The sequence below is a fragment of the Mesoplodon mirus genome (assembly GCF_964341445.2).
Source record: "Mesoplodon mirus genome assembly, chromosome: 7".
Classification (NCBI taxonomy): domain Eukaryota; kingdom Metazoa; phylum Chordata; class Mammalia; order Artiodactyla; family Ziphiidae; genus Mesoplodon; species Mesoplodon mirus.
The window spans coordinates 117,020,435-117,033,161 of NC_138983.1; the positions used below are offsets into that span (position 1 = coordinate 117,020,435).

At 35.5% G+C, this 12,727-nt stretch overlaps 1 protein-coding gene across 2 annotated transcripts in view; it reads left to right on the top strand.

Moving 5' to 3' along the window:
• The window catches only part of ATM (ATM serine/threonine kinase), a 141,566-nt gene that overhangs the window by 107,681 nt on the left and 21,158 nt on the right, over positions 1-12,727 (top strand). For both annotated transcript variants that reach the window (XM_082629283.1, XM_082629284.1), the window contains exons 48-57: positions 443-610; positions 1,699-1,812; positions 2,605-2,822; positions 3,337-3,548; positions 4,458-4,567; positions 4,938-5,096; positions 5,554-5,692; positions 6,529-6,611; positions 7,992-8,132; positions 8,903-9,019. In XM_082629283.1, coding sequence (XP_082485409.1) covers positions 443-610; positions 1,699-1,812; positions 2,605-2,822; positions 3,337-3,548; positions 4,458-4,567; positions 4,938-5,096; positions 5,554-5,692; positions 6,529-6,611; positions 7,992-8,132; positions 8,903-9,019 — 1,461 coding nt within the window. The remainder of the gene's footprint in view (positions 1-442; positions 611-1,698; positions 1,813-2,604; positions 2,823-3,336; positions 3,549-4,457; positions 4,568-4,937; positions 5,097-5,553; positions 5,693-6,528; positions 6,612-7,991; positions 8,133-8,902; positions 9,020-12,727) is intronic.

The window sequence follows — 12,727 nt, forward strand, 5'->3', positions numbered from 1 at the left end:
CAGAAAATAGAAAGCATAAGTAAAAAAGAAATGTCATTGAGAGACAGAGATTGCTATTAAAACATTGTATAGCATAATTGTTTAAGATTTCCCATTTTGGAATAAGACCTGAGTTTGAGCCTTGAACAAGGTACTCACCTTCTCTAAACCTCAATTGCCTGGTTAAAAAAATGAGAAGTTACCTAACTTACTCATTGTATTTATAACAAGTCAGCAATTTTATATACTGTGTATAAACACACATAATTATATATATGTCTTTATATAAAGAGAAAAACAGGCCGACATTGGGCCTGGGGAAGGCAATCAGAGATGCACTTAAGACAGTCCTGACAAATAGTCAAGTCCTCAGTGAATGGTAGTAACTGCTTTTATTAGTAGTAGTAGTGGTAGTATTAGTAATAGTAAAAGTATTTATTATTATTTGTCATTTTCATTTCAGCTTCCTGAAAGGGCAATATTTCAAATTAAACAGTATAATTCAGCTAGTTGTGGAGTCTCTGAGTGGCAGCTGGAGGAAGCACAAGTATTCTGGGCAAAAAAGGAACAGAGTCTTGCCCTGAGTATTCTCAAGCAAATGATCAAGAAGCTGGATGCCAGTTGTACAGAGGTTCACTTTTTTTCTATTGGCCAAATTCGTATTTTACGGTTATAAGAAAAATTACTGTGCGTTAAAATATTTAAAATAAAATTTAAAGTAATTACCAATTTTATTAAAGCTTTTATTAAAGCTTTGACCCATGAACAAGAAATTGTTAAAAGGAGTCTTGAAAATTAATATTTGTAAAAGAAGTTTAGAAAGTATTCATTTTTCCTATTTATAGCATTTCTATCAGTCCATCTTGTTGTCGGTTAGTCTATCCCAGTGATAAGCCTCAGTTTTTTAAACTTTCTACAGTATGTGGGAAACAAAGATGCAATAGATACTATAAATTTGAAATGACAAAAAAAATGGAAGAGGAAATGCATGAGAGAACAAAACTTTTAGAAAAAAGCAAGTTGGAATAATTGGGTTGTTAATCCAAAGACCTTGAAAACATCATGTCTAATATTTTATCTAACATTACCTATATTAGTTATTATAAACTTGGTTGCTTCTTCAACTCCATCTCCAGCATATGATGGGCAAAGTAGCAGCATTTGTAGGAATCATGAAGTGTTTTAAAGGTTTGGACACAATGATGTCCCTCTGACATAAACCTACTTGGTGAATATCAACTTTTTGTACTTTTGGATAATGGAAACTTATATTACATCCTCCATCACTAGAGAATTCATCATTATACCAAAACCCTGGGAACTCGTATGATATGATGTTTAAATATTGCTTAACAATGTGGACTCCAGGGAGTTACCTACCCTCTTTGACCTCAGTTGTAGTTTTCTAATTAAGGATAACAATAGTACTTATTTCAGAGGGTTCTTTTGAGGATTAAATGAGTTACTATACATAAAGCTGGTAGAAATGCCTAGCATATGAAAGTACTCAATAAATGTGAGTTGCTCCAATAATAGTAATAATAATAAACAGAGAATGATTATTTTATAAACCTACATATTTGGAATTACTAAAATAGTTGTAAGGTAAAAGCAAATGAGGAAAGACATTTTTAACCTGCTTTTTTCCCCCTACGTGGAAGATTCTTTTATATAGTCATGATAATGAATTACATTTTAAGATTTTTCTTTCATATACAGAATGATCCCAACCTGAAACTAATATACACAGAATGTCTGAGGGTTTGTGGCACCTGGTTAGCAGAAACTTGCTTAGAAAATCCTGCAGTCATCATGCAGATGTATCTAGAAAAGGTAAGATTTTTGAGCAGCCCTTAAGAGAGTTGTTTAGCATGAACACATTTGATCTTTTTATTGGAGTCAGATGTATTTCAAATGCAAATAAAAGTATGATTTCACTTTCCTAAATATCATTACTGTTGTATCTCTCTATACTCTTCAGGGCAGAATGAAACAGACTTCACTTTTCTAAATATTATTACTGTTGTAGCTCTGTATACTCCTCAGGGCAGAATGAAACAATGTTACAAAAGAAGGAGCATGTTTGGAAAGTAAGCCCAAATGTGTCTTCTCTCTACCCCCATCACCAGCTACTCTTTAAACTACTCTGGTTCTAAGCTAAGTTTCTGATAATTTCTCCATTTACTTATTTGTAAAAATAGCTGATTAAGGAATATGCAAGTCAACCTTTATTATTCATTTGTACCCCAACGCTACAAGTAGGACTGGGACTCCAGTGATACTACCACTTTTGACCTTCCTGTTTCTCCCTTTTATTTAGTTTAGCTAATTTTAGAAATAGCTACTTCACTTAAATAAATGAACATGAAAAGCATAATATGATTTTTTTTTAATTTTATAGTTTTTTGGTTTTGCACTGTTCTTTGCAAATATTAGCTATTTTGGTTATTTCTGCCATGTCAGAGTTGTTTTGCAAAGTCAAGAAAATACTGTACTTCATATAATTGAGCTTATATACATATATATAAATTAAACTTTAGTGTGGATATTTCTTTGATCTGAGTAATTCTTTAGATGTATTTAGTATCTGTAAATATAATATAAATGGATTGTTTTTTCTTGAAGGCAGTAGAAGTTGCTGGAAATTATGATGGAGAAAGCAATGATGGGCTCAGAAATGGAAAAATGAAGGCATTTCTCTCATTAGCACGGTTCTCAGATACTCAGTACCAAAGAATTGAAAACTACATGAAATCGTCAGAATTTGAAAACAAGCAAGCTCTCCTGAAAAGAGCTAAAGAGGAAGTTGGCCTTCTTAGGGAACATAAAATTCAGACCAACAGGTAACTAGGGGTCTACAAGTGACAAGATATACAGATACACAGTATATATACAGGTATAGAGAACCAGATAAGAATTCATGCTCTGGTTCTAAGCTAATTGTAAAGTATATTGATGTTAGCTTCTTGTTTTGCTTTTTTAGTTTGTTTGTTGGTATCATAGTTGAAGAAGAGATAGATGTTGAAATTAAATAGAGAGGACTTACCTATTTTGATGTAATTAAATCCTTTATTCAAACCTGCTTTTGATCTATATATTTTAGTGTAAGTAGAGAATAATGTTAACGGAATACCTTGGATAGAGTCCACTTTGTCTTTAGTTGCCTAAGATAGCTTTTGAGTTGCACAAACTTACTTTAAGACAAAACTAAGTTTGTTCCCCTTATAATTCTTAGAATTTTGCTTTTTCTCCTAAGGTGGACACCAGATTTTTCATTTACTTTGTATATCTTATATAATGTTATAGTTCTATAAAATTTGATGGCTTTTGTGTTTTGCTTTAATTATCCAATGTAAGATACACAGTAAAGGTCCAGCGAGAGCTGGAGTTGGATGAATGTGCACTCCATGCATTGAAAGAAGATCGTAAACGTTTCTTATGTAAGGCAGTTGAAAATTACATCAATTGCTTATTAAGTGGAGAAGGGCATGATATGTGGATATTCCGTCTTTGTTCCCTCTGGCTTGAAAATTCTGGAGTTTCTGAAGTCAATGGCATGATGAAGGCAAGTTTTGTCAACCCAATATTCTAGCCTGTGCTTTAAAAGTTTAGACATAAGCCCCTCAATGTCATGGATTTTGTATACTTTGTATCCTTGGCACTTGGTTCAGGGCTCTACACATAGGTACTTAATTAGCTCTAATGATGTTGGTTTATGTGGCTATGAGAGAATTTAGGTCAGTCTTTTCCTATATCTTTGCAATTACCATAGGAAAGTACTCAGAATGCTAGATTGGGAGATTTGGAAAGCAATTAAAAATGATGTGATCACAGGTGGGGTATTTTTCCCCTGCTTTATTCTTTTCTGGGATTTTTTACGATAAATTATTTTTGTAAATGGAAAAAAAGATTTTAAGAGAACATTAAAGTGGCAGTATTTTGTAAATTTTTATTTAAAAAATCTTAGGTTTTATTGATGACACCTAATATTAAAGTTATGTTGACAAGGTATATATTGGCAATCAGTTTGAAGCTTAAAAGTAAAATGGTTCTTCTGGCTGAAGAGAATGATACAACCAACCTCTGCTACTAGTGTACATTAAATCCTGTTACTTTTAGCATGTAGGGAAAAATAGTTATTCCCTGTTATTCACACTGACTTCTGAGGAGTCAAGATTACAATAGCCCTTAGATCCACATTTGTCTTCCTTGGATTCATTGGAATATGAGCAGTGCCAAGTATTCCAGTTCTGAATACAGTTTGATTTAGGTTCAAATATTATGACTTAGCAGTGATCAATCTAGACTTTAAGATAAATGATAAGTAAAAATATGTGATTAGTGAAGTTTTATTTAATATCTGCTAGATGATTGCACTGGTAGAGGAGCATTTTCTTAGAATAATTTATTTGCTTAGTTGTGAGACTATTTGAAATGCATTGTTTTTTTAATTTTGTGTTCTTTTTAATGGTAGAGAGATGGAATGAAGATTCCATCATATAAATTTTTGCCTCTTATGTACCAATTGGCTGCTAGAATGGGGACCAAGATGATGGGAGGCCTAGGATTTCATGAAGTCCTCAATAATGTAAGTAAACCTGAAAATAAAACCACAGTTGCTTTTCTTTTATATTATTATATACTACTGTTCCACTCCAGGAACTGGCAATACAAAAAAAGTTTGGTCACTCATATTTATTATGCTATATAAGGGCAAGAATAAAGATTTCCTTTTGTCTCCTCTCATGCTCCACATAAGTTACTCAATTTCTCTCTCTTTCTTATTCCTCATGTACTTCTGTCTCTCTCCCTCTCATACATACCCATACTCACACAGTCCACCCACGGCAGCATCTAGTACAGTAACACATATCTTAATGTTAAGCAAAATTTAAAAGGTTATGGATTTTCTTTTTTTTTTGTTTCCATAAAACTAACAGTTCTTAATTTTATGACAGCTCATCTCTAGAATTTCAATGGATCACCCTCATCATACTTTGTTTATTATACTGGCTTTAGCAAATGCAAACAAAGATGAATTTTTGACCAAACCAGAGGCAGCAAGAAGGAGTAGAATAACTAAAAATGCACCTAAACAAAGCTCTCAGCTTGATGAGGTATTTGGATTGAACTTGCATACCTTTTTGAACTGTAATATTCATTTTTTCCCAAAATATTCATTTCTTAAGTCTCAGGAATTCTAGGAGTGTGTGTTGTTGACAGTATTCAGTTTGTAAATCCTTTGTTATTGTGATGCTACCTAAAATTGGTTCAAAATTCCTGAATATTTCTCAAAGCATAAGAAATACCAAAAGTATTTTTACCTTTTTTCCTCAGAGCAATGAGCAAAGAAAAAATAAATTTTACAAGGCACCCAAGTCATTAAGTCTTGAGATTATTATATCTTTGATGTAATTCATTCATAATAAGGTGACTTGGCCTCTGAGGGATTATAGTCCTTCCATTGTCTAACTTTGTGCATAAATTATTTTTCCTTTTGTTATTATAACTCTGAAAAGTTTAAGTCTTGGGTATTTGCTTATGTAATATTTTTTGTTTGTTTTTTATTAATAGGATCGAACCGAGGCTGCAAACAAAATAATACGTACTATCAGAAGCAGGAGACCTCAGATGGTCAGAAGTGTTGAGGCACTTTGTGATGCTTACATTATACTAGCAAATTTAGATGCCACTCAGTGGAAGACTCAGAGAAGTATGCAGTTTGAAAGAATGAGTGTTGCCTTCTTGCTGTTATTCTCTGTAGGGATATATTAATTATAGAGCTTAATAATGTAAATCTGTTCAACTCACACACATTAATTATAGATGTGAAAGTCCTGATGCTTATAACTTACCCATGATTCAAAACTTAATTTTTGTATAGTAGCTTCAACACCCCTCCAGTCGCTTTTTTACTTAATATCTTTTTGTGGAACTGATAATAGGTGACTGCACTCTAGGACTTAAAAATGGAAAGACCTTATCATATTCTCCATCATTCTTCTTGCTGTGTCTATTTAAATAATTATAAGCTGCTATAATATTTGGTTATTTGTATCTCTCTCCCCATACTTTAATAATTGTATTCTTTTTCTGTTCAGAATCATATCTTCACATTTAAATTCTTATGATTTTAAAATAAGAATGAGGCTTCTCATAGTGTTCCTCTCTAAGCAAACGAAGACTATTCCTTTAGTCATGTCCTTTAGTCACATTTAATAGTAATATGACAGGAGTACATCATCTATGTGCTATTTACACTGTATATAATTATCTTAAGTTGCTCAATTTGACCCCTCAGGTGAATCTGGTCTAGTTACCAGTGCCAGGTAACCTGCAAATTCATTTGTAAGCCATGTTAACCATTGTTACACCCTGACCCTGAGTGGCATTGTGTCCGGAGCCCTTGGTCTTCATTTCTAAATCAGGGCCTGAACCACAGATTAGCCACAGTTTGGGTTTATGGTATCTACTGAATTCTCCTGCTTTACCTTCAGTACTATTCCTCAATTTGCAGTTGTCACTGAAACCTCTTTATTTTAAATACAGAAGGCATAAGTATTCCGGCAGACCAGCCCATTATCAAACTTAAAAATTTAGAAGATGTTGTTGTTCCTACTATGGAAATTAAGGTAATCTACCATTGACTGTTTTGATTTTTTAATTAAGCTAAATTATTCTTTAGTAAGTTAAACCATTTGAAATAGCCTTTTTTTGTAGGTCAAAATTGGTTAAATATTGGCAGTTTCACCTGTTTCAACCTACAGGTTTTTTTTAATATTTATTTATTTGGCTGCATCAGGTCTTAGCTGCGGCATGCGGGATCTTTCCTTGTGGCGCGCAGGCTCTTAATTGTGGAGTGTGGGCTTCTCTCTAGTCCTGGTGCACAGGCTCTCTAGTTGTGGCACGCGGACTCTAGAGCATGCGGGCTTAGTTGCCCCATGGCATGTGGGATCTTAGTTCCCCAATCAAGGATCGAACCCACATCCCCTGCATTGGAAGGTGGATTCTTAGCCACTGGACCACAGGGAAGTCCCCAGCCTATAGTTTTTTTTCTTTATCGGATTCCCTTTGCCCAAGACTTAAAATACTTAAAGACCTCTCCTGCTTTCTTTTCTTTTGCCTTTATTTTTACAGCTGTCATCTTTCTTATGAAGAAGTCTATAGACTTATTTTTATTGGCCAGAAGAAGGAAAGATTTCATGTGTTTATGCCAAAATTAAGTTTTAACTGAGCAAGAAAGTCCCTAATTGTTTTTTACTGGTTTTTAAAATTCTGTATGCATTAGAATGTATTGACTATGATGTATTATGGTATTAAATAATACAATATGTATTACAATATTAAATTGACTATAATATACATGACACTTTCAGCTATGTCCTGACGGTCTTTTATTGTTAGAAGTACGATGTTGCCAGGGATATATGTAATAATAAAGGTTACAGTTTAGAAAATGATCATTTTAACTACATTGTAAAATCTCTCCTTTGAGTTTGTAGTTTAGTGTTTAATATCTGTAGTTACTTGATTTTCAATGTAGCTTCATCATGTGGATTAACCTGTCAGCAAGTTATTTAGCTGAATATTTCCTGAAAATGCCAGATTTAGCAATTACAACCAAGAAAACTCCTCTCCATACTTTTCTAAAATTTACCTTGTTTTTGTGAGGAGATGACTTAATTTATACAGATGACTTAACATATACAGGTCAGTGGCAAGACCTGACCCAGGGCTTTTCAGTAGTTTTTCAGTAACACTATTCTAACTTTGTATGCCCTACTTTTATTAAGAGTTACCTAGGGAGGTAAATTTTATCTATGTCAGTTTTTAAAGCCTTTCCAATGTCAAATCTTCTTTCTTTCATTTATAAAGTTACCACTTCAGTTCTTAACCAACAGCACATTGTCATTCATTCCTCTGTTTAATATTAAAATTGTCATTTATAATTCATTTTTCTTTAAATGTAAATTGTGTATCTGAGCTATTGTCATATTTATACATTTTATTAGGTGGACCCCACAGGGGAATATGGAAATCTGGTGACCATACAGTCATTTAAAGCAGAATTTCGTTTAGCAGGAGGTTTAAATTTACCAAAAATAATAGATTGTTTGGGTTCTGATGGCAAGGAAAGGAGACAGCTTGTCAAGGTGAGATTTTCCTTTTGTTGTTAATGAAAAAAGTCAACTAGAAAACTTTAGTTGATATTTTCTTCCTACTTTGGGTCTTTATTTTTATTCTGAATAATTACAGGTGAGGAAAACATAAAGTAGAAATATATTGTTTTCTAGAAGCAGAATGCTTTTCCTCATTTTTTTGTCTCTCTGAAAGACCAGCCTTATTATAATAGTTGGTTGAAGTAAAAGAACACTTTTAACATGTACGGACATGATGAGATTAACAATCAGCCTGTTTGTTATGGAAAAAAAAATTTTGGTGAGTGTAGCTTATTTTCTTGAATAGTTCAAGTTGAAGGCCCTTGCCTCAATATCCTGAGTCTGGCACTGTGCTAAGTGCTATTAAATGTATCAGAAAGCGACAGCATTCCTCCCTTACTCTGCTCTTAAGCTCTTTGGGCCTTGCTGGGAAGTAGTAGAGAAACAACAGTGCTCCTCTACACTGGTATTTTACAGTGTGCCCTCAAGTGGAGGGATTCCAATTATTTTAATTACAAAAGCAGCAAGCGGGGGGGGGGGGGGGGACTTCTTATTTCTAAATTGGTCTGCCTACCCAGTGGTATAGCTTATTCTAAACGAAAGAATAGTATTAGGTCTTAATTATTTAAGAGACTGTTACGAGGAGCACAATCCTCAGATTGATTTCTAAGTTCCCTTTGGCTGTCCTCAGGTGACTCTTCGTGTGATTTTATAATAAAGAAAATGAACTACGCTTAGTTATTTGTGTTTTGATTATTCTGAAGGGCCGTGATGACCTGAGACAAGATGCTGTCATGCAGCAGGTTTTCCAGATGTGTAATACATTGCTGCAGAGAAATACTGAAACCAGGAAGAGGAAGTTGACTATCTGCACATATAAGGTAACTAGTTTATACTTCTGCTGCTTCATTAAGAACATGTAAAAGACACCATTATTCAGGCAGGGGTCAGCAAGCATTTTCTATGAGGGACCAACATTTTAGACTTTGTGGGCCACATAAGGTCTCTGTTGCATATTCTTTTTTTTTTTTTTTTTCTTCTTCATAACCCTTTAAACCTGAAAGACCGTTCTCAGCTCACAGGGTGTACAAAAACAGTCTGGGACTGGGTTTGGTCCAAAGGCCATGTATTGCCAACGTCTGATTTAGAAAATATTTTTCTTTTGTAAAAGTACACATTAATGTTAATTGCAGCAATTTTTTGTTTCAAGAAATCTTGTTTCCTGTAATAATCAGCTAAAGTATTTTCCCCTTATGTGTGACCATTTGGCCTATTTCTGGTATAAAAGTGCTTATAAGAGGAAAAGTGATGTTAAAAAGAAAATACTGACTCAGTGAAGAATATAGTATATAATATAGGGTTTTAAAGTTTTAAATATGTTAGTTTTTGACTAGGTATACATTTGAATGGTTCAAAAATCTAATAATAGAAAAAGGTATAAAAAAGGAAGCCTTGTCTTACCCTTTTCCCTGTCAACCTCATGCCCCCTTCTTATAAGTACCATTTTCATTTGTTTCCAGTGTTATACAAATAGAATATATGAATATATTTCCTTATTTCCCCCCTTCCTAGAGAAATGACAACATATATATATATATATATATTTAATTCAATATGTTATAGAAATTTTTCTCTTTTATTAACAACTGGTTTATGTATTAGTGCATAGTTATCATACCAAGTACCTTTCATATAAAATGGGCATCTGGGTTGTTTATAGTCTTTTGTTGTAGCAAACAATGCCATGCTGCAATAAATAACATTGAACATATAATATTTCACATGTGCAGGTGAATCTTTGGGTAGACTTCCTAAAGTTGCATTGATGGGTAAGAGTAAATGCACCTATAATTCGCTAGATATTATCAGATTACATTTAATAGAGGGATGTACCAATTTGCATTTCCTCCAGCTATTTGCCTGAGAAGATACTTCTCAAGTCACTTTAGTTTATTAATTAATCATTTTTGGCCCTTAAATAAATCTAGCATGTTTACATTTTTAAAAATAGCTGTAAACCGGGGCTTTCCTATTGGCGCAGTGGTTGAGAGTCCACCTGCCGATGCAGGGGACACGGGTTTGTGCCCTGGTCCGAGAAGATCCCACATGCCACGGAGTGGCGAAGCCTGTGAACCATGGGCACTGAGCCTGAGCGTCCGGAGCCTGTGCTCCGCAACGGGAGAGGCCACAACAGTGAGAGGCCCGCGTACCGCAAAAAAAAAAAAAAAAAAAAAAAGCTGTAAACCTTCATTTTGAGGGGCCTTTTTTTTTTTTTTTAACATCTAGATAGGAGTATAATTGCTTTACAATTATGTGTTAGTTTCTGCTTTATAACAAAGTGAATCAGTTATACATATACATATGTTCCCATATCTCTTCTCTCTTCCATCTCCCTCCCTTCCACCCTCCCTATCCCACCCCTCTAGGTGGTCACAAAGCACTGAGCTGATCTCCCTGTGCTATGCGGTGGCTTCCCACTAGCTATCTGTTTTACGTTCGGTAGTGTATATATGTCCATGCCACTCTCTCACTTTGTCACAGTTTACCCTTCCCCCTCCCTATATCCTCAAGTCCCCTCTCTAGTAGGTCTGTGTCTATATTCCCGTCTTATCCCTAGGTTCTTCATGACATTTTTTCTTTCTTAGATTCCATATATATGTGTTAGCATACGGTATTTCTCTTTCTCTTCCTGACTTACTTCACTCTGTATGACAGACTCTAGGTCCATCCACCTCACTACAAATAACTCAATTTCGTCTTTTGTTTTTTTTGTGTGTGTGTGTGTGGTACGCGGGCCTCTCACTGTTGTGGCCTCTCCCATTGCGGAGCACAGGCTCCGGATGCGCAGGCTCAACGGCCATGGCTCACAGGCCCAGCTGCTCCGCAGCATGTGGGATCTTCCCTGACCGCGGCACAAACCTGTGTGCCCTGCATTGGCAGGCGGACTCTGAAACCCTGCGCCACCAGGGATGCCCTCATTTCTTTTTATGTCTGAGTAATATTCCATTGTATATATGTGCCACATCTTCTTTACCCATTCATCCGATGATGGGCACCTAGGTTGCTTCCATCTCCTGGCTATTGTAAATAGACCTGCAATGAACATTTTGGTACATGACTCTTTTTGAATTATGGTTTTCTCAGGGTATATGCCCAGTAGTGGGATTGCTGGGTCATATGGTAGTTCTATTTGTAGTTTTTTAAGGAACCTCCATACTGTTCTCCATGGTGGCTGTATCAATTTACATTCCCACCAGCAGTGCAAGAGTGTTCCCTTTTGTCCACACCCTCTCCAGCATTTATTGTTTCTAGATTTTTTGATGATGGCCATTCTGACTGGTGTGAGATGATATGTCATTGTAGTTTTGATTTGCATTTCTCTAATGATTAATGATGTTGAGCATTCTTTCATGTGTTTGTTGGCAATCTGTATATCTTCTTTGGAGAAATGTCTTTTTAGGTCTTCAGCCGATTTTTGGATTGGGTTGTTTGTTTTTTTTTTTTGTTTGTTTTTTTTTTTTTTTTTTTTTTTTTTTTTTTTTTGCTGTACGCGGGCCTCTCACTGCTGTGGCCTCTCCCGTTGCGGAGCACAGGCTCCGGACACACAGGCTCCGCGGCCATGGCTCGCGGGCCCAGCCGCTCCGCAGCATGTGGGATCTTCCGGGATCGGGGCACGAACCCGTGTCCCCTGCATCAGCAGGCGGACTCTCAACCACTGCGCCACCAGGGAAGCCCGGTTGTTTGTTTTTTTGTTATTGAGCTGCATGAGCTGCTTGTAAATTTTGGAGATTAATCCTTTGTCAGTTGCTTCATTTGCAAATATTTTCTCCCATTCTGAGGGTTGTCTTTTGGTCTTGTTTATGGTTTCCTTTGCTGTGCAAAAGCTTTTAAGTTTCATTCGGTCCCATTTGTTTATTTTTGTTTTTATTTCCATTTCCCTAGGAGGTGGGTCAAAAACGATCTTGCTGCGATTTATGTCATAGAGTGTTCTGCCTATGTTTTCCTCCAAGAGTTTGATAGTTTCTTGCCTTACATTTAGGTCTTTAATCTATTTTGAGCTTATTTTTGTCTATGGTGTTAGGGGGTGTTCTAATCTCATACTTATACATGTACCTGTACAGTTTTTCCAGCACCACTTATTGAAGAGGCTGTCCTTACTCCACTGTACATTCCTGCCTCCTTTATCAAAGATAAGTTGACCATATGTGCGTGGATTTTTCTCTGGGCTTTCTGTCCTGTTCCATTGATCTGTATTTCTGTTTTTGTGCCAGTACCATACTGTCTTCATTACTGTAGCTTTGTAGTATAGTCTGAAGTCAGGGAGCCTGATTCCTCCAGCTCCATTTTTCGTTCTCAAGATTGCTTTGGCTATTCGGGGTCTTTTGTGTTTCCATACAAATTGTGAAATTTTTTGTTCTAGTTCTGTGAAAAATGCCAGTGGTAGTTTGATAGGAATTGCATTGAATCTATAGATTGCTTTTGGTAGTAGAGTCATTTTCACAATGTTGATTCTTCCAATCCAAGAACATGGTACATCTCTCCATCTATTTGTAGCACCTTTAATATCTTTCATCAGTGTCTTCTAATTT